General features: G+C 51.8%; 1 protein-coding gene across 1 annotated transcript; it reads right to left on the bottom strand.

Moving 5' to 3' along the window:
* Window positions 1-583: 583 nt before the first annotated feature.
* On the bottom strand, window positions 584-22,540 carry CUNH19orf47 (chromosome unknown C19orf47 homolog). Its single transcript, XM_004390859.3, has 9 exons — window positions 22,309-22,540; window positions 19,857-19,908; window positions 15,847-15,934; window positions 15,610-15,724; window positions 13,768-13,849; window positions 7,718-7,855; window positions 4,939-5,091; window positions 3,353-3,423; window positions 584-1,078 (listed from the first exon to the last, which is right to left on the bottom strand). The coding sequence occupies exons 1-9, from the start codon at window positions 22,432-22,434 to the stop codon at window positions 584-586; spliced, it is 1,320 nt and encodes a 439-aa protein (XP_004390916.2). The 5' UTR covers window positions 22,435-22,540.
* Window positions 22,541-27,514: the final 4,974 nt, after the last annotated feature.

Raw genomic sequence — 27,514 nt, 5'->3', positions numbered from 1 at the left:
GGTTCAGGCGGGCCAGGCAGGATGCGGCGGACAGTCGGGCCTTGCCACAGGGACAGAAAACAGAAGAAAATGAACAGAGTGAAGACAGGGAGAGGCTGGAGGCATTAAAGCAGCAGAGGAAGGTGCCGAGGAGTTGGGGGAGAGAGATGGCAGGGCGGGGGGTCCAGGAGACCCTCTAGGTGACACCCATGGAAGGGCAGGGAGCAGAGGGGCTGGGGGTTTGAGGCAGCAGATGCTGCTGAGGGGGGTGGGGGGGTTAGAGGGACGTGGCCCCTGGGGAAGGTAGAGAAGTGAGTCCCGCCAAGGCCACAGCTAGAGAGGAGAGAATAGAGGGGCTGAGAGAAGGGAAGTCCCAGAACGGGCAAGGCCAGGCCACGGCCACATCCCAGACTAAGGAAAACTTCCGGAGTGAGTTCCCAGGACGCTCAGCCCCGCGTGCATGCCTGACGGAGACAAGCAGTGTCATCCAGGAGCTGGCAGGGAGGAGTGAGTAAGCCCTCACGGAGACTGCGGAGCCAGGAGCTGCAGAGGGGCCGGGGCCAGCAGCGGACATGCTGCTGCCGTGCCCCGCCCCGCACGGGGGCTAGAAGGTCCTGCGGCCCAGTCTTTTGAACACGCTCACGGTGCCTGCATGGTCCATCTGGGCACCGAGGCCCTCACTGGAGCTGCTCCCCCGGGGCCCCACCAGAGTCCTCTTAATGGTCACCTTGACCTCGGCCGAGGACTTACTCTTGGTGCTCGTGACCTGGCTGTCCTGGGCCTCGGGCACAAGGGCGGCCTTGCCCAGTCTCTGGATGATACTGACTTTGGACAGGGACTCCGGCTTCTTCTCCAGCCCAGGGCGCGGGGGAAGCGCCAGGCGCCGCAGTGTTGGGGCGCCAGCTGTAACCGCCGAGCTGGTGGCCTTGGCTTTGACCGTCAGCGCTGGCTGGGGGCTGGCCTTGTCCGGCCCCCGGCCCAGCTTCTTCAGGACCCCAGCATACTGCAGGACAGAGCTGCTGCTGTCATTGTCACTGTCCCAAGCCAGGTCCTCGTCCATCTCCGGGGTGGCCCCCAGGCGGCTGAAGACTCCTGTGGGCTGTGGGGTCAGGGACAGGAAAGGTGAGTCACTTAGTCACTCAATACACATGCCAAAAAAGCTGCCTCCTTTGTGCCTGGCCTCGTGGCTGGGGACATAGCCGAGACAGGCCCAGTCCAGGCCTCCCAGAACTCACAGTTGGGAGAAATACCCATCCAGTGATACCCCAGAAAGTGGTCAAAGCTGTGATGGGGGAAGAAACACCTGACCTGGTTGGAAGTTCAGGGAAGGCTCCCTGGAGGAGGGGACATCTGAAATGAGATCAGAACACTGAATGGAAGAGAGTTTAATAAAGAGAAGGAGAAAGGTGTGCCAAGCAGAGGGAAGATCATCTGCAAAGGTCTAGAGGTGAACGTGAGTGAAAAGATTAATCTGGTCGTTCATCAGCAAATATTTTCTGAGGGCCAGTTCTGTCACCGGCCCTGTGCTGGAGACGATGGTGACCAAGCCAGCCCTGGGCCCTGCCCCTGCGGGGTGCCCAGTCCACTGGGGAAGACAGACCTGCCACTAGAAATGACACAAATCATTCTATAATGACAAGAGTAACGCATCCTATGAAGGAGAACGGAGTGCTTGGAGAACAGGTGACAGGGATGCTTCATCTCCTCTTGGAGTTCAGGGAAGCTTTCTCTGAGGCACCAACTTTTAAGCTACGCCCTAAAGGACGAATTAGCAGAGAAAAGGCAGGAATGATAATTGTATTTACTGAGCACTCATGCTGTGCCAAGCTCTTTACATGGCTGGATCCTCAAGCCACATGATCCTGGGTGTTATTATCATGGTAAGATTCTAGGAAGTGAGAAGCCAGAGTGGTTGCACCCTGGTGAACAAGGGGTCGAGGGGGGGGAAACATGGCTGGGGTCTCAGTGACAATAAATCAAAGGTGACATTTAAAGATGCTCACTATGACAGACAGCCCAGCCCTGTGCGGGCCTTACATCACCTTGTTCTCACGTGTGCCCTATGAGATGGGTACTGCACAGATAAGGAAACTGAGGCATAAGGAGCCAAGACCTCACAGCCAGCCTAGGCCACTGGCTCCAGGGCGTGTGTCCTGATCACACCTGGGGCCTCGGGACCATCAGGCCAATGCAAGAGGGTGGACTTAAACCTGAGCACAGTGGAGAGCCCTGGGAGGCTTCCGCGGGGAGGGTGGTGAGCCCCGTGGGCATCACACGCCATGCAGGGGGAGCGTGGCTGGGCAGGGCGCAGTCAGGCGGCTCACGCTGTGTCCAGGCAAGAGGGAAGGGTGGCTTCAAGTAGGAGGTGGCTGAGGAAGTAAAGACAAACAGTCATCAGACTTGGGGACTGACTGGAATGGAGATGGCGGGGCACCTCTGAGATGAGGCCCAGGAGAGGAATGGGTTTGGGGGAAGACGCTGAGGTCAGTTTGGGACAGAGTGGGTGTGAGGGACCCGGGGACATCCAGGGGCAGACATCCAGGAATCTGGAAGTGGGCGAGAGAGCGGGGCAGAAGACAGATGTGAAGTGGCTGGTACAAAGATGGGAAGTGAAGCAGAGGCAGCCCTGGAGGTGTGAGAGCTGGGCTGCAAGAGGAAGGGGAATGATGAGAATCTGGGAAGACAAGAATTACAGGGCCTGTTATGGATTGAGCTGTGTCCCCCAAAAACGTGTGCTGACTTGGCCAGGCCATGATTCCCAGTATCGGGTGGTTGTCCACCATCTTGTCACCTGATATGATTTTCCTGTGTGTTGTAAATCCCACCTCTATGATGTTAATGAGGCAGGATTAGAGGCAGTTATGTTAATGAGGCAGAACTCACATCTGCTAACCAAAAGGTCAGCAGCTCGAATCCACCAGCTGCTCCTTGGAAACTCTATGGGGCAGTTCTGCTCTGTCCTATAGGGTCGTTATGAGTTGGAATCGACTCATCGACAACGGGTTTGAGTTTTTTTTTGTTTGTTTAAGTCCGTCCCTTTTGAGCTATAAGAGAGAGAAGCAAGCAGAGAGATAGGGGGACCTCATGCCACTAAGAATGAAGAACCAGGAGGGGAACACATCCTTTGGACTAGGTGTCCTTGTGCTGAGAAGCTCCTAGACCAGGGGAAGACTGATGACAAGGACCTCCCCCCAGAACCAACAGAGAGAGAAAGCCTTCCCCTGGTGCTGGCACCTTGAATTTGGACTTCTAGTCCCTAGACTGTGAGAGAATAAATTTCTCTTTGTTAAAGCCATCCATTTGTGGTATTTCTGTTACAGCAGCACTGGATGACTAAGACAGACCCCAAGTTCCTTCCCCGTCTCCAACGCACCTTACTCCCCGTTGTCGTGTCTCCCTTGGTCTCGGCACCGAGGCGGTCAAACACTGATGTCCTGTGGAGACCTGGGAGGGAAGCAGGCGGTCAGCCAGCACCGGCTGGGCAGCCAAGGGCCAGGGCTAGGCCGAGCACCAAGTGGAGACACAAAGGGAGGTGGTGGCATAGCCAGCCCCGGACCCCAGTCAGCCCTGTACAAGCAGGGAGAGAGCATGCTGAGGCAGGTTCTGTGTCTATTCTCCTGGCTGACACTGACCTCGACCCACGTGCATCTAGCTAATGTCACATCTGGGAAGTAAAACTGACAGTTCAATTCCTATACCCAGTACAAGTCAGCAAGTGTGTATGCAGGGACTTCTAACTCCTACTTCTCCTTTCACTTTTTTGGGTCGTGGACCTGTGAGAATCTGAGGGATGGTTTGAGTCCTCTCCCCAAATAACAAATGGAGTACCCCATAGTAGGAGGATATTTAATAAATTAGGGTACATAAATATTATGGAAATATGAAGCAGCCATTAAAAAAGAATGAAGTAGGGAATTTTACACATGCAAAATGCTGAATTGGCAAATGCTGTGTGCGTATGAATGTATGTATACACACAATTACCAATTCAATATTTTTCACATGTAAAATTCAGTCAGAGTAGACTTGATAGCAATGGGTTTTTGGTGTGTTATCTACAGTTTTGGAGGCCTGATGGCACAGTGGTTAAGAGCTACGGCTGCTAACCAAAAGGTCGGCAGTTTGAATCCACCACTGCTCCTTGGAAACTCTATGGGGCAGTTCTACTCTGTCCTATAGGGTCGCTATGAGTTGGAATCAACTCGAAGGCAATGGAATGGATCTATATTTTTACAACAATAAAAAAAAAAAAGAATGAAGTAGATCTACATGCGTTAACATGAAAAGAGCTTAAGACGTACTGAATAAATAAAAAAAAATTACACAACAATACCTATAGGAACATCTGAAAAGAAACAAACACCTATACATGTATATACGTAGGTACTGACGGATATCAGTCAGGGTATCAGTCACAGACGCTGATCCGCAAGGGTTAACAGCAGGCGTGGGATACGGGAGTGAGGGGAATGGCTGCCTGTACTGCGTACGTTTCTCTGTCATCCGACTGTTTTTCCACAGAACAGACACAATACTCTAAAACAGTCCTATTGCTAGGAAGGCCACCTACGTAGGCCCTGTCACAAACCCCAGCTTTGGTCTGGGTCTCAACCAGGCCCCACAGGCTCATAACGACAGTTCCCCCTTCCTGCGGCACCTGCGCTGGGCAGGCTGGGGTCACTTCCTTTGCAGGCAGAACCTCACTGAATTCCTGTCCCTGCCCCTCAGGGTACAGGTGCCAACTGAGGCGCCGAGGAGCCCGGCCACACTAACTGCAGGATGAGGAGGCAAAGGTGTCATATCCCGCTCCCCTACAGCCCCCATTGCTGCCCCCTAGGCCCAAGGTCCCCCAGATCCCCCGTTAGAGCCAACACCTGTAGGTTGTGAGTGACCCTGTGCCACGTGGCAGGAAGGAAGTGCAATCTCCGCCCCAAGGCACGCCCCCAAGCGGGCCAGTACCTTTGGCCGCCTGCTGCTGCTCCAGGATCTTGCGGGTCCGGGGAGTGGTGCCTTTGGGCATGTTGATGATGTATTTCCCCTCCATCTCTGCGGTGACCCGGCGCCGCTTGGTGGGAACAGTCAGGCTCTCCTCCTCCCGGCGGGCCAGGGCTGCTGGGGGGGAAGGCAGAGTGGGTCAGTGCCCTTGGGGATGGAATGTTCTCCTAGGTAGGGGCTGGACACCAGGCAAAGGTGTCCATGCATTCGCAAGGCTGGAGTCCCTCATCGTCCCAACCACTGCACCCAGAGTCTGAACCACTGCACCCCAAGTCTGAATCCCCAGAAGCTCAGAGGTCTGGGGAAGAAGAGGTCGCAGAAGGCACTCAGAATCCCGAAGCTGCAGCAAGCCCCCCAGGCTCCCTGTGGCTCTGTCCTTGCCTCAAGCAGGCTCACCCCCAACCCGGCCAGAATGCCCTCAGACGGGGAACCTGTGGCTGGTGGACAGGTTCTAGAGCTCCATCTAGGAAGTGGTTTCGTGGGTGTGTTCACTTTGTCCAAATTAATTAAGCAGTACACTTACAATTTGTGCATTGTGCATAAGTAAAATTTTATCTCAATTAAAAAAATAAAGAATCCCTTCAAATGTGTCAAGGGGTAAGAGAGCCAGACCCTCCCGGGCTCATCATCTTTTTAATGCTTTATACGTTAATCTTAACCTTCTTGCTCATGGCACAAATGCAAAAGGCCGGAAGGCATGAGTCACTTCTAGGCGCACAAGCCGAAGGAGAGACTGCTCGATGCGGGTAGCAGGGCATGGGACCAGGCATCAGAAAAACATAGCTGCCTCTTGGGCCTCAGCTTCTGCGTGTGCCTTACGAACATAAGCGTGTTGTTGAGGGATAGGTCCCACAGACACGTGAGGGCATGGAGGGGCTGGGGAGCCCCAAGGCTGGCTTCCATCCCCAGCTCTCAAGCTGAGACCAGGGAAAGGAGCAAGGAGGAGGAGCACTCCAGGCGAGAAGCAGCAGGGACAAAGGCCCCACAGTGGAAGAAGCCTCAGTGGGAGCTGAGCCGAGGAGCAAGTGGGGACACATGAGAGAAGAGTCTACGCCATGCAGGGTGCTGTTAGGCTCTGCAGGGGAGTTTGGACTTTATTACTGCAGCAATGGGAAGCCCTGGAGAGTTACGTACAAGGGTGTGATACTGCAGGGCAATGGGTTTCTCTTTATATGTGGCCTTTCTGGCCCTGTGTTTGTAGTTCTGCCAAGATGATTTGCCAGGCCACGATCTTACAAAGGTATTAAACAGTATACTATGCAAATAAGGTACATAAAACCCTTTCAGGGATTGGACAGTTTACTATGCAAATAAGGTGTGTAAAACCTTCGTGGGGATTGGTTGATTACTAAGCAAATTAGGTGGCTGTGGCCTACCAAGGGGATTAGTCAGTTCATGGTCTTGGTGAGAGGTGTAGGCTTATAAAAGAGCCAGTCCCACAGAGGTTGAGGAGGACCTCACTACCATCAAGAAGAAGAGCCTGGAGCAGACACATCCTTTGGGCCCAGGGTCCCGACACTGAGAACCTCGTGGAGCCAGGAGATGGAGAGCTGTAACACTTGGAGACAGCATGAGATGGCACAACACTACAAGTGGCAGGAACCAGGAGACCCGCGTGAGATAGCTGCAGTGGGCTTGCCGGCCCACAGAGCAAGAAGCCTGAGCACCTTCAGGCAGGAGGCCTGCTGGCAGAGTGGGCTGCCTCCGGGCACTTGTTGGAAGGGCTAAGGAGCGGTAACACTTGCCCAAGCAGGACAGAGGCCAAGAGGAGGCTAGCATGGCTGAGAAAAGGCTAGCCTGGCCAAGAAACGCAGCCTGCCTGCGGACACCATCGGGAAGGAACTGAGAGCTGTTTCGGTTGGAAGCTGTCCTGATTGACGACTGTATGCTGCTCTTGAGTTGTTCCTGTTCCTTCCAACTTTGGGACTGATTCTGATCCTGAGTTGTAGTCTTGTTACTTCCCTCATAAACTATGTAACCGTTGAATATGGTCTGTGAGTTCTATGCGGCCATTGCAACAAATTATGAAACCAAGCAGAGAAGAGAAGGCTGGTCAGAGGGATAGCTGGTGTCAAAAATGTTTAAAAAGTTGGAGAGTGGAATCAGCTGTGGCCTGATTCTCTTCCCTCCTCTTCAAGTTAGGGGTCTGACACCACTAGATTACAGATATGGTTATATCTGAGGTTCTAAAGGATCCCTCCTGGCTGCTGAGAGGAGGCGGTGGCTTCTTCACCTTTGACCCCAGGCACCAAACACAGGGTCCGACACCAATGTGGGGCTCAGTCAACATCTGCTTAAAAAGACTGGGCCACTGAGTACACATGAGTTGAGTACACCATCTCAGGGGCTCCCAACCACTCTCTTGGGCAGGGTAGCCCCACCCCCCAGTCTATAGATGAGAGAAGAGAGGCCTAGGGAGGGGCAGTGACCTGACCAAGTCCACAGAAGAAAAAAGAAATCCATTGATGTTGAGTTGATTCCGACTCACAGCAACCCTATAGGACAGAGCAGAACTGCCCCATAGGGTTTCCAAGGAGCGGCTGGTGGATTTGATCTGCCAACCTTCTGGTTAGCAGCCAAACGCTTAACCACTGTACCACCGGGGCTCCAGAGATGATTCAAAACCGAACACGTCCACCTTGGCCTTCAAAGCACCTTGTGATGTGGGCAGCATGACCCCCAAGAACCTTGTGCCGACCCCCTCTCCTCCAGCCTCTCCCGCCACCCGCCTGGGCCCTTGTACCGGCAGCTTTGGCGCTCTTTGTTGCCATCTTGTTGGACACGGTGACGGAGATCTTGGAGGTGCTGGTGTCTGGCCGCCTGGGGGGAGTGCCGGGTGGGGAGTCACGGTTCAGGCTGTTCGCAATCATTCGAGAGGCAGCTGTGGGGAGGATAGCAGAGTCTAGTCTCAGCGCCAGGATGGAGAAGGCAACCCTTCGGTGGAGTGGGGGAGGGAAAGCTGGTGTCACCCTGTGGTGTCACCCTGTGGTGTCACCCTGTGGGGTCACCCTGTGGTGTCACCCTGTGGTGTCACCCTGTGGGGTCACCCTGTGGTGTCACCCTGTGGGGTCACCCTTTGGGGAGTAGACTTCGTCTTGCAGCAACTAGCCCACCCCTTCCTGCCTGGGGAGACCTTCCCTGAGGCCCTTGACCAGACTGGTTCTTATGACACCTCCCCAATCACTGAGTCTGTACTGAGGACCAGCCTTGCTGAGTCCTTCCTGTGCCTGACTCCTGTGACCTCACCCCTGTCCTTACCCTCTGCTTCAGCCACCTGCTCTCCTGAATCTTCCCCCCAAGTGACCACGTGCCCCCTCCGGGCCCTGCTGTTCCCTCTGCATGGAATGCCCTTCCCTAAGAGACCAACAGGCTCGCTCTGTCTCTTCATTCCCATCTGCTCTCAGGTGGCACCTCCTCACACAAAGCTTCCCTGACCACCCTGTCAATCTCCACCGCCCCTCCCCTATACTACTTCTTCACGGCCCTTAGGGCCAGCGAACATTAAGTTATATTTCCTTATTTACTGGCGGCCTCCCCCACAAGAATGTAAGCTCCGTGAGGAGACGTCTGTTTACTGCTGCATCCTGGTGCCTACAATGGTTTCTGGGGCTTAGTAAGTCATCGATAAACATCCATTGACTGAAAAAATGCACAGTATCGCTGAAATCTCCCAACACCCCTATTAGGCAGGGTCCACTGAAAACCCACTTTATAGAACTGGGTCACTCAGTCTGGCCGAGGAGCAGTGTGGGTCTGGCTCCAGCTGGGCAGGGGCAAGAAAAGAGGTGGCCTCCCCCTGGGGATGGGTGGGTGGTTTCTGGCAGCCCCTGCTCTCTGGGGAGCAGGAGAAGGGGTCACTAAGACCCTCGCCACATCCCTCAGGGAGGCCCCAGAGTGAGCGGGTGGGAGCTGAAGCATGTGAGCTATTTCTGAAGGGCCAGCCCCAGTGTGGAAGGAGACAGGTTTTGTTTCAGCATGCAGCTGCTGCCAGCTTTAGGGTGCGGGTTTTTCGGGGAGCTCCTGTGGGGGAGGAAAGGGGGCATCTTCACACTACTTTTGCTTGCTGGCCAGTCCCAGCAACACCCTGGCCAGACTTCCAGATGTGGGTATTTTGTCCCACCTTCCTGCTAAAGGAGCCCTGGTGGTGCAGTGGTTAAGAGCTACAGCTGCTAACCAGAAGGTCAGCAGTTTGACTCAAGTAGCTCCTCCTTGAAAACCCTATGGGGCAGTTCTATGCTGTCCTGTAGGGTCGCTGTGAGTCAGAACTGACTCGACATCAACGAGTTTGGTTTTGTTTTGGGTTCCCTCTAAAAAAATTTCCCGTTTTCCTGCCATGTGCCCATGAAGTCCCTATAACGATCCTAAACATATTATTATAATTTTATATTGCTGGGTTTTCTTTTTAATTATAACTATAGCATAGAGAAAAATACTTTAAACCTACAAGTACAATTTAACAAGAGGTCAAAGTGACCCTCATGTAACCACCCCCAGGTCAGGAATTACAGCACAGCCCTTCCCTCCTCCTGCCCCTCCAGGAGTAAATGCTTGTTTCTCACCCCTGCACACTCCCATTCATGACTTGGTATACACCCTTTGTCATGGATTGAATTATGTCCCCCAAAAATGTGTGTATCAATTTGGCTGGGTCATGATTCCCAGTATGGTATGACTGTGTACCATTGTGTTATTTGATGTGATTTTCTTATGTGCTGTAAACTCTATCACTATGATGTAATCAGATGGATTCGCGGCAGTTATACTGATGAGGTCCACAAGATTAGACAGTGTCTTAAGCCAATCTCTTTTGAGATACAAAAGAGAGAAGTGAGCAGAGACACATGGGAACCTCACACCACCAAGAAAGCAGTGCCCGGAGCAGAGCGCGTCCTCTGGACCCGAGGTTCCTGCGCAGAGAAGCTCCCCAACCAAGGGAAGATTGATGACACAGACCTTCCTCCAGAGTCGACAGAGAAAGCCTTCCCCCGGAGCTGATGCCCTAAATTTGGACTTGTAGCCTACTGGACTGTGAGAGAATAAACTTCTCTTTGTTAAAGCCGTCTACTTGTGGTACTTCTGTTATAGCAGCACTAGATGACTAAGAAATCCTTCAACAATTTCCCAAGAAATTTCTTCACATATGCCTGAAGCAGATTCACTACCACCATCACTTCCTGTTGAGTCAGTTCTAACTCATGGTGACCCCACGTGTGTCAGAGCAGAACTGTGCTCATAGGGTCTTCAGTGGCTGACTTTTCGGAAGTAGATCACCAGGTCTTCCTTCCAAAGTGGCTCTGGGTGGACTTGAACCTTCAACTTTTTGGTAAGAAGCTGAGTGCATTAACAATTGGGACCCCCCAGGGAATCCTTAGGCCGGGCAAAACCAAAAAACCAAACCCGTTGCCATCAAGTCGATTCCGACTCATAGCGACCCCATAGGACAGAGTAGAACTGCCCCACAGATTTCCAAGGAGCAGGAGTATTCGAACTGTAGACCTTTTGGTTAGCAACCGAGCTCTTAACCACTGCGCCACTAGGGCTCCACTAGGCCGAACAGGGGTGGCTTTATAACTAGTGGCTATAGTCTGTCCAGCTGTGTAGAATTTGTCCTGCACAAGCCTCATTCACAGCACTAACCAAGTGCACATGATCGGGATTTTTTGCTGTAAAGGGTAAGCAGGTGAGAGGACCCAGCCTATCGCACTGGTTGTTTTGTTAGCTGCCGTTGAGCCGGCCCCCGACTCCTGGCAATCCCATGCACAGTGGAACGAAATGCTGCCCAGTCCGTAGGGTTTTCATTGGCTGATTTTCAGACGTAGATCACCAGGCCTTTCTTCCTAGTCCATCTTAATCTGGAAGCTCTACTGAAACCTATTCGGCAGCACAGCAACATGCAAGCCTCCCCTGACAGACGGGTGGGGGCTGAGCGTGAGGTGCACTGGCCGGGAATCAAACCGGGGTCTCCCGCACGGAAGGAGAGACTTCTACCACTGAGCCACCACTGCTCCCTCTTGTACTGTACTCGGTGGGAAAGGTCTTGCTTGAAAGATCAGGGCTATAATCAGGGATAGGATAAGCAGCATTTGGGTGGAAGGAAAACAATCAACTCTGACTTTGTTCTATTGAACTTCAGTTTGTGAGGATGTCACAGTGCGAAGAACTGTTCCTCTATGAAAACGTGCAGTATTGACTTGTCTTCTCCCCCTTCACAGACACACGTATTCAATATTATAAAGTATATACAAGTAACTATCAGGCATGTTATTTTTTGAGTGCTCATCCCCACCCCTTTCCTTCTTTGTCTGTTTCCCCTTTGCCCCTGAATTGCCTACTTTCTCCACTAGTTTATCTTTTTGTTTTAATTTTTAGAATTTTAAATGATTAAAGATATCCTGAAAGGTATGAAAAGGACATAGTACCTGATTTCACTTATGTTGAGTTGAAAGACTGGCAGAACCAATCTGTGCTGTTAGAAATCAGGATTGTGGGTGCCCCTGCAAGGGAAGAGTGACTGAGAGGTGTACAGGGGGGCTTCTGGGAGCTGGTCACATTTCTGGATTTGGATGCTGGTTTCACGGGTGCTCCATTTGTGAACAGTCATTGAGCAGTACTGTTACGATCTGAACCCTTTTCTGTATGTATGTTGTGGGAGACGGTGGCAGAAATGAACCCCAATTTGCTGAGCCTCCTTGCATCCAGGCCCTTGGGTAGGCCCCGCCCACACTGCCTCCAGGCGCAGCCATGTGACTTGCTTTGGCCAACGGGATAACAGCAAAGCTTAGGCAAGCAGAGGCTTAGAAAGTGTTTTGCACTTTGGGGCCCGCCCTCTTGGGCTGCTTGAGAACCCTGAAACCACCACTGTGTGAACGAGCCCGGGCAAGCCTGCTGGAGCATGGGAGACCCATAGGACACCGAGTCAACCACCAGACCTGTGAGTGAGGCCACCCAGATTGCCCAGCCTCGGCTGAGCCGCCAGCTGACCACAGCGATCAGCTGAGCTGGCCCAGAGCAGAACTGAACAGCCACCCACAAAATCATGAGAAATAAATGTCCGTGCTTTAAGCCATGGTTTTGGTGTGGCTTGTTAAGCAGCAGGGGTCCCTGGGTGGTGCAAAGTTAATGTGCTTGGCTGCTAACCAAAAGGTTGGTAGTTTGAGTTCACTCAGAGTGGTCTGGGAAGAAAGGCCTGGCAATCTAATTCCAAGATATCAGCCACCGAAAACCCTCTGGAGCACAGTTCTACTCTGACACACATGGGCTCGCCATGAGTCAGAATCAACTCAACGGTAACTGTCAGGCAGCAAAGGTTAACTAATACGCATGTTAAATCTTGAAAGTTTATTTAAAAAAATAAGGTCTCATCCAAACCAGTTGCTGTCAAGTTGATTCCGACTCACGGCGAGCCCGTGTGTGTCGGAGTAGAACTGTCTGCCAGAGGGTTTTCAATGGCTGATTTTTTTTGGGCGGGAAGTAAATCACCAGGTCTTTCTTCTGAGGCACCTCTGGGTGGACTTGAACCATCAACCTTTCAGTTAGCAGCTGAGTGCTAAACCATTTGTGCTACCCCAGGACTCCATAAGATATCATACTATTAATAAAAACAAAAGTATAAACATAAACCCAGGTAGTCCCCAACTTACAATGTATTCGAGTAACCACACTTAGGACTGTCCGTTTTTTGTTTGTTTTTTTGGTACATCTTATTGTTAGTATTATGTACTACACACAATGTTGCACCATGTAATTTGCCGATGTTATCATTCTCAAACGTCACGTTGCAGATGTTCAATGTTACGATTTACTGTTCAAAACACTGCCTTATAACAAGACTAAATGGGCAGTTTCTGTCCGGAGGTGAGATGGGAAGGCAGAGAGGGTCAGGAGCTGGTTGAATGGACATGGGGAATCCGGGGTGGAAAGGAGGAGTGTGCTGTCACAGTGTGGGAAGAGCAATTAGGGTCACATAACAATGTGTGTATAAACTTTTGTATGAGAGACTAACTAGAAATGTAAACTTTCACTTAAACTACAACAATAAACAAACAGAACAAAACCCTGCGGTATAGCAGGCTATGGCCTGGTCTACAATGAAGTCGGTGTCGGGAGTTGTAAAGGATAGAAAGTTGGGCAACGTTCAACTCTAACAACATATGGCAAACGAACTGCCCACACACCCAATCGCTGTTACGACTCCAACTTCACTGTTACAACCCTGACACCAACCTCATCGTAGACCAGGCCTACAGGGAGATCTTATTCAGTGTGTCAAACCGTCAGAAGCATCTGTTGCTCACTGGAAGCCGAGTTTTCAAGTTTCTCTGACTATAACACCTACACGGCTTACACCCCCCTGCAATATATCCAGCAAATGAAGTCACGTCACTGAAAGTGCTAATCCAAAAAGGAAGCCGAGGAAGGCTCTAGACACAGACATAAAGATGAAGATCACTAAGGCCTATGATAATAGAAAGTCAGCGAAATAGTACGTGAGGAAGGACTGTCTCATTTGACCGTTTCAACGATCATTAAGGGTAAGAATAGGATTTTGGAGGCAGTTAGACGAGCGATTGGCATTATATCGACAAAGAGGAGGGAACCCCACCATAAGTCGGGGACTACCTGTACAGCCACTCACTACCCAGGTTATGTTTTCCAGAAGAGGGCCTTGGACGGCTTTGCTTCCACCTCTGCAAACTACGGGAGGGCAGGGACCAGCAGGGGTGTCCCTTCACCGCCACAGTGGAAGAATGAGTGGGAGAATGAAGGAAAGCAGGCCTGGCAGATGAGACTCACCGCTGGAGGGGCCACGGCGAATCTCCACGGGGAGGGGGCTAGGACTGCAGGGCACCGACTCAGTGGCAGCTTTGCACATGTCCTGTGGAAAACAGGCACCTGGGTTACCATGAGGGAGGGGCATGAGGTGGGAGAACCAGGGACCCAGATATATGAGCAACGTGGGGCGGGGCAGGGGAAAGAATGTCAGAGCCTGAGCTGCTGGAGAAGGAGATTGCAAAATATTTTGCTCCTAGCTGTAAAAAAGCATCAGACAAACCCAAATCGAGGGACGTTCTATAAACTACCTGGCCAGTCTTCTTCCAAACTGTCAAAGTCATAAAAAAACAACTGTGAGAAATGAAAAAGACACTAAGGAGACACGATGAATAAACGCAATGTGGGATCCGGGATTGGACCCTGGGACAAAAAAAGGTCATTCGTGGAAAGAAACTGAAAAAATCCAAACAAAGTCTGTAGCCTGGCTTAACAGTATTGTACGACTGTCAATTTCTTAGTTTGGACAAATGTATCACCGTTACGTAAGATGCTACAACGTTAGGGAAAGCTGGGTGAAGAGGATATGGAAGCTCTCTGCACTATTTTTGGGGCTTTTCTAGAAATCTAAAATGATTCCAAACTTTAAAAGTTGAAAGAAAAGAAAACATTTTGTTTGGTGACCTTCTCCGTGACAACTGAGACACTGTCCCTGGCTTGAGAAGGCCCTCACCGTGGGGCCCCGTACTAGGTAGGAAGGAGGCCTGTTCCTGGGGTGGGAGGAGATGCTAACAATGACAAGAATAACCACCAAAAACCCCACTGCTGTCAAGTTGATTCCGGCTCACAGGGACCCTATAGGACAGAGCAGGACTGCCCCATGGGGCTTCCAAGGAGCGGCTGGTGGATTCCAACTGCCGACCTTTTGGTTTGCAGCCAAGCTCTTAACCCCTGTGCCACCAGAGCTCCAAGAATAACCACAGCAGCTGCTATCTGGAATAGTACACCACTTGAGAGTACAGCTCTGGAGTAAGCTTCCTTCCCGGTAGGAGAGCGGGGATTAAATGAGAGCCCTGGTGGTGCAGTGGTTAAGAGCTTGGCTGCTAACCAAAGGTCAGCAGTTGGAATCCACCAGCCACTCCCTGGAAACCCTACGAGGCAGTTCTGCTCTGTCCTACAGGGTCACTAGCAGCTGGAATCGACTCGATGGCAACAGGTTTGGTTTGGTTTTTTATGTGTAAAGGGTGGCGACGGTGCCGGACAGGCAGCAGCGAGCACTCGCTTGCTAAGTGTCAGCCATTACAGCTTCACAGGCATGTCACCCCGGCCTGGCAGGTGCAGTGGGTGGCCATGGTCACCCTGTGAGGCAGCCTGGGTGGAAAGCTCGCTTCATAGACACTAAGCAAGGGGAAACCACTGATCTAAGGTCACTGTGAGGAGCCGGGACTGGAAGGGCCATGTCATTGGCCAAGTCACCGGCTGGATCACACATACAGAGCTCCTGGCCCGAGCACAGAGGAGGGTCCTGGTGAGGATAACTACAGTGAGGAAGACGAGAACTGGTAATAATAACAGTAATTACGGACAGCCTTTACTGAGGCCCTACTGAGGGCGGTTTATGCTGTGCTAGGACTTTATATACCTTACTTCTATTTCATACTCAGACCCACCACATTTTACGGATGGAGAAAGTAAGGCTCAGAGAGGTCAGGCAACTTCCCCAGTGTCACACAGCAAGTGGTAGAACCAGCCCCGGAACCCAGGTCGGCCTGCCTTTACTGCTAAGACTCCTGCTGCTGGCTCTGTCACTGTCCCCGATCCCTATCCTGAACCCCAGGGACAGAGGAACCAGGCAGCAGCACTCACCTGTCGGTGTACCACCTTGGCGTGCTTGAGGATGGCGATGATGTCACCCACCACGGTCACACCCAGCTCATTCATGATCTCCTTGTTGAGATCCAGCAACATGCTCTTCTGGATCCTGCAGGGGGAAGGCCAGTGGTGAGGCCCCAGTGGGCTTGTGTGGACTGGGTCAGCCCACTCCCGCCTCCCCACTCCCACCTCTTGTCCCCAAGTTCAGCCCTGTCCCCTCCACCGCCTCACCTATTATCCACAAACATTACAGCGTAATTGACAGCAGGCCCCGGAGGAATGCCGGCTTCCTTAAAGAACTGGATCCACTCAGATGTGGCTGGGGATTGGACAGAGCTCATTATTCATGTTATTCTCTGGTGTACAGCGAAACCACAACATCAGTCATTCCCACAAATTAAATGCCTGTGCCATGCCGAGCTCTGCCAAGTGCTTTACACAGCACATGGGGACTGAGGCTTCCTTACAACCCTGTGAGCTAAGCAGTATCAAGACAACTCCTCTTCCCACTTTGCCAATGAGGAAACTGAGGCAGGAGAGGCAGAACTGCTTACCCCAGGACACATCCCTAACAAGAGGCAGAGCTCCCAGGCTGGCGTGCTGACCTCCCGCCCTTCTCCCTCCCTGTCCGCCCCGCCTGGCTGGAGCCCCGACCCCTAACCCACAGCGACTGTCACACACGCTTAAGCAATGGCTGATTCGAGGGAGCTGGGCCTCTGGGTTCCCTGCCACGGTCCCCATCAGCCTGCCCAGGCCCAGAGGATAAGATCCACAGGTGGATGGAAGAAGGGATCCCAAGAGCTGGCCCATGAGCCTCAGCGAGCCCACTCCTTGCCAGAGGAGCAGCGCTGCCCTAGAGAGCAGCCGCGGCATAGGCTTTGGGGCTTGGGTTTGAATCCTGACTCTGCTATTTCATGGCTGAGTGACTCTGGGCAAGTGGTTAACTGCTCTCTGTACCTCAGTTTCCTTATCTGTAAATTGGGTATAGTACATGCCAGCTCCTTTTCTAGGCACTGCGGATACTACGGGCTACAAGACAGAGTCCCTGTCCTCATGGAGCTGACATTCTAGTGATAACAGCCCCAACATCCTCGGGTCACTGAGCAGATTCAATGAGAGAATCCACAGAAGGGGCCTGGAGTGGTGCCTGGCCCCGAGGCTACCCACACCCCAGGCCAGCTACTATTACCAGTGTCGTGATTGTTGTTGTCACTGTTACTACTGCTGCTGCTGTGGCTACACACGGAGCCAAGGCCGGGATCCTGCAGGCCCCTGCCATGAAGCTTCATTGTCTCCAAACCTCTCTTTTGGCCTCTCGGGTGGGGCCCCCAAGCGGACCCTCTGTGGCTTACTGATTCCAAGCTGAACATCTGTCTTTTTCCCATTTTAACACCCCTGAAACCGGAATCGACCTCACAAGCAATGGTGTGCACAGCTTAATGGGCGATCTTTTTCCTCTCCTTTCTTACAGTGCGTAACAGGACACCTAAGAATCCATGATATTTTTGATAAAATTTGGTATCATTACACCCATTTTGCTGGTGAGACAACTGAGGCTCAGAGTGGGGAAACAGACTTGCCCTGGGTCAGACACTGGTGGGCTGGCAGTGCAGGCACAGGGGAAGGTTACCGATGCCTAGCCCGTGGCTCCTGCCCATGGGCCACACTTCTCCCAAAAGACCCCTGCCCATCGGCGACAGGCCCCACTCCCAGGGCATTGGCCCACCCAAGCCTTCAGGGACTGGGACAGGTGAGGTGCTCACTCCCTCCAGAATTCCTCTGCCAGCCCCAGAGGAAAGGGGTGTCTTGATCTAGCTTGCACAAGCACCATCCATGGGGCCCCAGGTTCCATTTGCCAAAAATGGGCACCTTTGTCTACGTATCAGAAAGCACCAAAGAATGACTCCGTTTATATGAAATGTCCAGAACCAGCAAATCTTAGAGACAAAAAGTAGGTTAGTGGTGCCGGGGGCTGGGAGAAGCCATGTGAGAGGGGGAAAGAGGAATGGTTGCTAATGGGTATGGGCATTTTTGCGGGGAGAGCGATACAAATGTTCTAAATTGATTGTGGTGAGGGCTGCACAATTGTGAATATAATAGAAATTACTGAATGTGGAATTATATACTTTAAATAGGTGAGTTATACGGTATGTGAATTATATCTCAATGAAGCTGTAATTAAAGAATTAAAAACAAAAAAAAAAAGCACCACAGAAATTAGGGGTAGTTATTGGCTTAAGGGAAAGCCTATGATCTTCACCACAGATCATCAGAACCTAGTGTCCAAGGTGGAGCCCTCGTGGCGCAGCAGTTAAGAACTCGGCTGCTAACCCAAAGGTCAGCAGTTTGAATCCACCAGCCTCCCCTTGGAAACCCTATGGGACAGTTCTACTCCGTCCTAGAGGGTCGCTATGAGTCAGAATTGACTCGATGGCAACGGGTTTGGTTTGGTTTTGTTTTCTGGTGTCCAAGGAAGTGAAAAGTCCCCACATTGGCGCACACCACCATTTTATGTACTGCTAGGAAAGAAGAAATGCTGCCCATTAAATAAGCCATCGGCTGTAGGATACGCCCCATGTCCCAGATGTGAAACATGCAATGGCGTACTTCTCGGGAGCGGCGAGGCATGGCGCTGCCTAGCCTGCTGTACACGTGGCAGTGCGTCTCTGGTGGACACACCTGGAACCAATGCACCTCCATCGGCAGTAGCACCGATAAAGAAATGGGGGTCACGCCCACAGCGAAACACCACACAGCAGGGAACAACACAGGGCTCTGGTGTCACACACAGACACAGACAACTCTCGCCGGCCTTGGGCCGAGCCGAAGAAGCCAGACACCAAGGACACATGGCCTGATTTCATTCCTGAAGCTCAAAACCAGAGTCTCAGTGAATGGGAATGCTTCCATAAGCGGCAGAATCACAAAGAAAGGTAAGGAAAGATGATCACAAAACATAAGAGAGTGGTTTATCCTATCTGGAGGAGGAAGGGGGGTTGTGTATGGGATGGGACACCCAGGGGGGGCTGACAATATTCTATTTCTTGACCTGGATGGTTAGAGGGGGGTTGCTTTTTTACAATCCTGTTGCGGTGTTGCAGTTAGGTGCCGTCGAACTGATTTCGACCCATAGCCACCCCATGTGTTTCAGAGGAGAACTGCCCCATAGGGTTTCCTTGGCTGTAATCTTCACGAAAACAGATCGCCAGGTCTTTCTCCTGCGGAGCTGCTGGGTAGATTCAAACCACCAACCTTTTGGTTAGCAGCTGAGAGCTTAACAGTCTGCGCCACCGGGGTACATGCAAACAAGTGTACATTAATCGATATACTGTTGTAAGCCAAGATAACCAGCACCCAAATCAAGAAATAAAACATTCCCAACACCCCAGACGCTCCTCTCGTATCCCCTTTTAGTCACTAGCCCCGCCCCACAAGGGCAACCACCAGCTTCTAACAGCACGTTTCTTGCTTTATATAAATGGAATCGTAAAGGATGTACTCAGATGTTTGCTTTGGATTCTTAAAACCACACAAATACATTTTATGTACTTTCCTACCTGAAGAATAATTCTCAAAATTTTCCAAAGCCACCAACTAATCTCCCTGCCTTGGCAATCTCAAAACACAGCGCTGAAAGAGAACGTGGTGATTAAAAAAAAAAAACTCGTTGCCGTCAAGTCGATTCTGACTCATAGCAACTCTACAGGACAGACTAGAACTGCCCCATAGGGTTTCTGAAGAATGGCTGGTGGATTCGAACGGCCGACCTTTTGGTTAGCAGCCAAATGCTTAACCACTGCGCCAGGGGCTCCACAATAAATCTCGAAAATTTTAACAGCTACCAGTTAATCTGCCTGCCTTGGCTAACAATGCTAACAGTAAAGGTTTATTGAAGACCGCACCCCGGATTCTGCACGCAGTAACACGTAACCCTCACAACGTCCCATGATGTAGGGAGTGTTACTACCTCCATTTCACAGGTGAGAAAACCGAGGCTCTGAGGGGCCATGTGGAAGACCTGCCAGGCTTCACAAGCTGAGGTCTGCACCCGCTGTCAGGGGGCCAGATACAGAGGGGGTGGGCAGGCTGTGAGCAGCCCAGCCCCACCCCCACGTTCCTCAGAGCACAGCTGCTCCTGCCAGTCACCCGGCCCTCCTCCCCCAGCCTGTCTCCCCAACCAAGGCCATACCTCAAAAAGGGCAGTGGGGAGGGGGGCTCTGGAGGGGAGGCCACAGACTCACCCATAGTCACGGAGACCATCGTCTCCCTGGCCCTGATGCTGCTCCTTGGAGCCTGAAATAGAGAAGGAGGGGAGAGAGCCCATGAGTGGCCGCCGGCTCGGCTCTCAGAGCACCCCGCTGCCAATCTGCCTGTCTGCCTGCCAGGGGCGCATTCCCGGGCTGGGGGCTCACAGCCCAGGAATAGCCTGGAGCAGCTGACAGGAAGTCAGCCTGGGGCAGAGCTGCCACCATTGCTATCACTTCTGCCCTGGGACAAGGCCCAGGGATAGCAAATGTCCACAGCTCCATTACCACACTCCCTGAAAGGTCTGGCCACAATAGGAGAGCAACAGAAGAAAAGACACCCCGGCCCGAGACTTCGGCCATAATCAGCCCTTCATTCATTCATTCAAGAACTCTGTGCTGGGAACCGACGAGGCGTCAGGCACTGTTCGAGAAGCTGGGGATGCTGCACTCAACAAAAACGCAGAGACAGATATGGAAATGCACAAAAACATCCAGCTGGGGACAGTGCAGTGGGCAGAGAGAGTAAACCAGATCAATGAGTGACAGTGTCTTAGAAGTCCTTGGGGTGTCACAGAGAAAACAAAGCAGGCTCAGGGGACTGAGGAGGGCCTGGGAAGTGAGGGCTGCAATTTTAAATGGGGTGATCAGGGAAGACCTCTCTAACATGACCTTTAGAGACCCGAAGGAGGTCAAACAGGAGCCATGCAGTTTGACGAAGGAAGAGTGCCCCCAAGAAAAGGTAGAGCAAGTCCAATGCCCTGACACGGGAGCATATCGGGCACATCTGAGGCACAGCAAGGAGGCTGCGGGGCTGCGGTGGGATAAGCAAGGGGAACGGGAGGAGACCAGGTCAGGGAGGAGGGCCACGTCATGAGGGGCCTAGAGGAGAAATGGAAAACCAGTGTTCACGTAGATAAAATTAGCAGATGCTAGAAAGGTGTTGGAGACACAGTGGCACCGACAAAGACTTTTCCCTGGACATTAACGGTAGTGATGAAAGGGAACGAAAGGAAGTAACTCTCACGTGGTGAGTCAATGTTATTTGACTCCAGGACCACTTACCCGCGCTGCCCTGGCCCGAGCTTCCTTCCCACTCAGCCTTCCTCCTCCTCCCTGCCCCAGACCCTCTCCTCCACCACCTGCGTCCTCACCCTTCACTCTGCTCCCTTCTACCCAGCCCGGCCCCCATCCTGATCCTTCTCCCTCACCACTCCACCAGCTGCTCGGCAGGGTGCAGGAGGTGTTCTGTCCCAGCACTGTCTCTTTACTGTCACACAATCTGCCCCACCCCAGCCCCTTTTTGATGGTATAACAGAGTGGTTACAAGTAAGGACTCTTGGAGCTAGACTGCCAGGGCTCAAATCCCGCCCGGCCACTTACTAGCTGGATGGTCTCGGCAAGTTATTTCACCAGTTAGGCCTCAGTGTTCTCATCTGTAAATTGGGATGTTACAAACACCACTTACCTTAGAGGACTACTGTGTGTAAAACATTTGGGACAGTGCCTGCTGCACACTAAGTATTCTAGAAGTGTTGGCTATTATTATGTTACTGCCTGGTCTAATCCCCCTGCCCCAACCCCAGCCAGCTTCCCGACACCCACGTGCTTTGTCTGCTTCCCACATGCTTTGTCTGCTTCCTGCTATTTACACAGGATATCACCTGTGCTTGGAACGCTTACCCCCTCCTGCCCTTCTGCCAGGCTCCCCTTCACCCTCCTTAGCTGTCACCTGCTTTGTGAGGCTTTCCCTAAGCCCTTCACATTTGAGACTCTCTCCTCTACGCCCGAGCAGAGTTCATTCTGCCCTCCTCTGGCTTCTGCTCCATCTCTGATTGTTGAACATGACCACAAACAGCACTCTGCCCTGTACTGGACTTCCTTGGGTTCATTTTCCCTTCTGGAATTTACCGCAGGACAGAGACAACGCAACAGACATCTTTCAAAGAGCAGGGCATGGCGAGGCCTCAGTAAGTCACACAGAGCAACTTCTCATGTACCCAGCACTAACCGCGCACCAGGGCCCGAGCCAAGTATCACGCTGACATCTCACGACATCCTCGAGTGAGGACTATCATTAGCCCCACTTTAACTGATGAAAAAACTGAGACTCAGTGAGGCCAGGTCACGTGCCAAAGGCCACTAGCAAGCGGCTTTACTGGGATTCAAAAACAAGCTCTCCGACTCCAATGCCCGTGCAGCAGCTCCTGTCAAATGTTTACTACACGACAGGCACCACGTGTATCTGTATCTCAGCAACTCCTCACACCCACGCTGGGGAAGAAGAAGAAAACTCCCATGTTACAGATAAGAGTGGCAAGTCCAAGGTCACACAGCAAGTGACTGCAGGGCCAGGACCTGAGCCCACATCAGCGGTTAGTGCTGACGGAGGTATTACTATGAGCTAGGCGCTGTGGTCTGCCTTTGCGAGGTCTCCGTTAATGCTTACCAGAATCCTGGAAGTACTCGTATCCTCCCCCCTAGCGCTGCAGAATTCCCTGCTGGGCTCGATTTCCTCTCTCCGCCATCTTAAAAACCCATCTCCGGCGCTGACTTTCTGAATAATGAAAATCATAACAATAGAAAAGTGACAGCTCCCCCAAATCAAGTAACAACCATGTGTACCAGACTCCCGGTCCTGTGCCCTTAGAAAGCTTGGAGCCAAATCCCGAGTACGCCACTTCCCAACTGTTACTCAGTGCCCCTGGGTGGCCGTGCAAAGGGTTGGCGCTCATCTACTAACCTAAAGTTTGGTGGGTCAAACGAACCCAGTGGCACCGTGGAAGAAAGGCCTGGTGATCTGCTTCTGTAAAAGTTTACAGCCAAGAAAACCCCATGGAGCAGTTCTGCTCTGTTAACACCTGGGGTCTCCATGAGTTGGAATTGACTCGACGGCAACAGGTGTGGTTTTTGGTTTAACTGTGACTCTGGGCAAGTGGCTTAACCTTTCTGGACTTCGTATCCCTCCACTGTAAAATAAGAATGACATTGTTGTTGTTAGCTGCCCTGAGCCATGAGTGCACAAACACAATGCCCTTAGAATAATGCTCAGCAGACGGTAAGTGCTATGTAAGTGTGCGTTCAATAAATAAGTCGTCTGGAAGCTAAGGAAAGAGGAAACAGACTCGGTGAGACAGTCACTAGTTTAATGTGAGTTGTGTACAAAGTGTGAGTTGGGAACCAAGTGAAAGATAACTGACGTGGTCCATGGGATTTGACAACACGGAAATCACATAGTACAAGTTATTTCCTTTTCAATTCTTTCAATTTCTGTCCAACAATTTCAACACTGTTCTGATTTCATTGTATTTCAGGTTAAGTTCTTCTTTGTCTCACAGCCAGGAATGCTAAGTTTTCCATCCAGAATAGCAACGCCAATTTTCCTTTTCTAATTAATTGACTGAAGGAACACACATCAATCGTTTTAAGGAAAACTCTTAATACTACAAAATACGGCAAAACTGGCCAAATGGTAAGCGGCAGGACCTCCATTTGCTGGACTGCCCAACTCCAGATTCCAAGTTCTTCCTACTGCTGTCTCCAAGCTTCCTCTCTCCTTCCCTCTACTTCCTTGGGACCCCAGCTACACTAATGACTCTCAGAATCATTATTATAACCGTCCCCATGGAGCTCCTACTGTGCCAGGCCCTGTGCTAAGGCCTTTACTATGCACATTACATCAAAATTCTCACAACGATTCAATGATATTGGGACTATTAGCCCTCACTGTACAGATGAGGAAACTGAGGTTCCGGGAGGTGAGGTCACAGGCCCACGGTTTCACAAGCGCGAACATCATCCTCAATACTAACAATAATAGTAACAAAGTGAGCATTACGTGCCAGGCGCTGAGTTAGGGACTCCGACATGCACGAGCTCGACTCCTTACATCAACCCATGGGGCGGGGGAGGGGAAGGGGGTGCTATAGCCGGATTCTGACCCCCATTATATAGAGGAAACTGATGCTCAGAGAAAGAAGTCGCTTGCCCGGAGCCACAGAGAGGAGCCAGGACTGAGACTCCGGAGCCCCGTACACACACCCCCATCCCCACCGCACCCAGGCCAGTCCCACCGCCCCCGGCCCGCGCCTCACCTGGCCCACCGGGCCCGCGCCCACACGCGCAGCCCGCCCTACCGCCCGGCGGCGCCAACTGTCAGACCCTCCTCCCTCGGCCCCGGCTGCCCGCCCCGGAAGCACCGCCGACGCCGCCGGAAGCCAGGCTGACACGCCCGCGGCCGCTCTAGCCCCTCAGGCCGCCACCAAGAGAACGCTGCGGCAGCCGTCACGTGAGCGACCCTCCCCGCCCCCGCCCCGCCCCCGTCCCTCCCGCTAGCGAATTGCACAGCCAATGAGAAAACGAACTACCTGGCCCCCGCCGGCCCGCAGTCCAGCTGGAGTGCGCCTGCGCGCGGGTGGGGGCGGGGAGGGGAAGTCGGGCGGGGCTTGAGCCTACAAGGTGCGTGCGGGGCTGGGTCCGGGAGTGGGAGACGTGGAATGCAGGTACTGTGCGATATGCGGGCGCAGCGCTTCGGCCGCCCTCCTTGTGTTGTTCCCCCCCATAATGCATCCCTCCCCTTATGTCGTCCTCGATCTGTTTATGTCGCAATTCCTTCCCTAGGTCTCATTCTACTTAAATCGTCACCACTCCGCTTCTGTCTCCATGGAGCTCCTTAACTCGCTTTCGTTCCCCTTAAGTCCTCATTGCCACCGTATGTCGCAGTCACCCCCCATTAAGTCGCTCGTCTTCTCGTGTTGTCCTCTTTAGTTGCCATTTCTTCTTTATGAAATCTTCGTTTGTCTTGTTATCATATCCCCATGTCGCCTTCGCGCGCCTCATGTCACCATCTCTCTCCTTAAATCACTCACGCTTCCCTTACTTACGCCAGCTTCACCTCCGATGCCTCCCTCCCTCCCATGTCACCATCGCTCCTGACAGTCTCCGTCCATGGCTCATGCTTCCGTAAGGAGCCACCCAGCCTCACAGCTGGTTTTCTCCCCTCCATGCCACTGTCATTTCCCCGAGTCACTGCTCACGTACTCGCCCCCATACGGGGCACCAGGGCCCATTAACTGGGGTGCACTGGAATCCCACCTCCACCATTGAACCTCTGTGTAACCTTGGCTGGCTACCTTATCGCACCTGTGCAGTCTCCACTTCCTCATCTGTAAAATGCACACAAGGACATCTACATCAGGGACGAGTGTGAGGGCTCTGCGGGTTTATTCGTGCGCTATGCTCGGTTTGACGTGGCGTTTTTGTATTGCTTACCATGTCACCCTCGCCCACCCCCATCCAATCACCTTCATCCACTGCACAGGAGCCTGGACGCTCCCCCCTCCTCACTGTCGCTCTCCCCATCTCCAGATGGTGTTGTCACACTTTCCATAGCACCATACCCACGTCACGATCTCCACGCATTGCCCCCACCTCTGCGATGTCACCACACCTGTGGGGGTGGCCCATGGGCCATCACGAACTTTTGCTCATATAAGTACTTCATCCCTATCTCTTTATCTTGTTGGACTGAGTGATGCCCCTGCCCCTCAAAATAAAGGCCTTTAGCCAGTGCTGTGGGAGCCTAGGAGGGCTTTGGAGGGGGCAGGGGAGGGGAGCTTGTGAGTTGCTTAGACCCACACACTGAGTTCTAGAACTGCTGGTGCACAGAGATGAGGCATATCCCCCCACACTGCAGTCAAACCTCAACAACCATGAACCCCAGATGGAGAGGTAAGTATCTTATTCACTCAACTGGTCTTAGCAAGGCAGTTAGTACAGTGATTCCACTCTTGGATCCAGCACTTAGCAATTCCCTAGCTGTGTGACCTTGGGCCGGTGACTTAATATCCCCATGCCTCACTCACTGCACCTGCAAAATGGTAATGAAAACACTATTCATTTCACAAGTATTTCATAAGCATGTACTGTGTGCCCAGCACTGTGCTAAACATTGGGACCATCAGAAGTGAACAAAACAGACCAAAATCCCTGTCCTGGTGGAGTTTATATTCTAGCTGGGGTACGAGTCAATGAACAAAAGGTAAGTTGATTATGTGATGTATGGAAGAGGGCTGGGGGAGAGGGGGTGGAGGTTTTAAATAGTGAAGTTTTAAACAGTAAAGGCTTTTCTGAGAAGGTGACATTTGAGCAAAGATTTGAAGGAAGGGAGAGAGTGACGTGACTATCTGGGGGAAGAACATTCTAAGCAGAGAGAACAATAAATGCAAAGGGCTGAGGTAGGAGTTTGCTTGGAATATTTAAGGAATAAGGAGGAGGCCAGTGAGGATGGAGAGAGATAAACCAGGAGGAAAGGGGTGGGAGATGAGATCCAAGAGGCCATGGGGACAGGGCGTGGGGCCTTGTGGGCCATGGAGAAGTCCTTGGCTTTTACACGGAGTGAGACAGCAGTCATGGGAGGATTTGGAGCAGAGGAGGGACATAATCTGATACGACATGAAGCTGTCACCTGGACAGCAACAACTCCAGACTTCTACCCAGGATGGTTTGGCAAGAGGCAGTTTGGTTGGAAGGGGAACCAGAGTCTTCTTAAACCTGCACTCACGTATACTTTATATCTGGAAAAACCTTCAAATATCCTCGTCAAAAAATTGGAGGTGGGGGGAGGCACTAGTGGATTTTTTGAGAGGCCAGACATGCCTCTGGATTCAGCTGCTGTCGGGGAGGGAGGGAGGGCAGCTACAGCTCTTCAGGCTGTCAATGACAGGAGAGGCATCTATCACTGTCTACACCTGGTGCCCTCAGGCAGCCTGCCTGGGTTCACATCCTGGCTCCACCACTTCCCGGCTGTGTCCCTTTGTGCCAGTCCCTTGTGAGTGTCTTGGTTATCTAGAGCTGCTATAACAGAAATACCACACGTGGATGGCTGTAACCAACAAATTTATTTTCCCACAGTTTAGGAGGCTAGAAGTCTGAATTCAGAGCTCCGGTTCTAGGGGAAGGCTTTCTCTTGTCTGCTCTGAAGGAAGATCTTTGTCTCTTCAGCTTCTGCTTCCTGCTTCCTTGGAGATCTCCATGTGTCTTGGCATCTATTTTACTCCATCTCTCCTCTGCTTGCTTGCTTGTTTAATCTCTTTTATATCTCAAAAGAGATTGACTGAAGACATACCCTAGATTAATCCTGTTTCGTTAACATAAAGACAACCCAATCCGAAATGGGATTATAACAACAGGCACAGAGATTAGGATTTACAACACTTATTTTTTTTGGGGGGGACACAATTCAACCCATAATATTCTACCCTTTGGCCCCCAAAATTCATGTCCTTGCCACATGCAAAACACAGTCACCGTATCACATCATCCCAGAAGTCTTAAATCCACTCCAAGTCCAAAATCTCGTCCTCTGAATCATTTAAATCAAATAGGGGTGAGACTTCAGGCGTATTCCATCCCGGGGCACAATTCCTCTTCATCTGTGAACTTGTGAAATCTAGACTACAAATTGTTTGTTTCCAAAGTATAATGGTAGAACAGGCACAAGGTAGACACTTCCATTACAAATGGCAGACATTGAAGGAAAAGAAGGGATAACGGGCACCAAGGAAGTCCAAAACCCAGCAAAACAAGTTACATTAGCTCTCAAGGCTTGAAAATAATCCTGTGTTCTCTGAGACCATCAGGGTAATGGCCCTACC

This window comes from Trichechus manatus, unplaced genomic scaffold (genome assembly GCF_000243295.1).
Source record: "Trichechus manatus latirostris isolate Lorelei unplaced genomic scaffold, TriManLat1.0 scaffold00338, whole genome shotgun sequence".
NCBI classification, from domain to species: Eukaryota; Metazoa; Chordata; class Mammalia; order Sirenia; family Trichechidae; genus Trichechus; species Trichechus manatus.
This window is presented reverse-complemented; position numbering and strand designations above follow the sequence as displayed.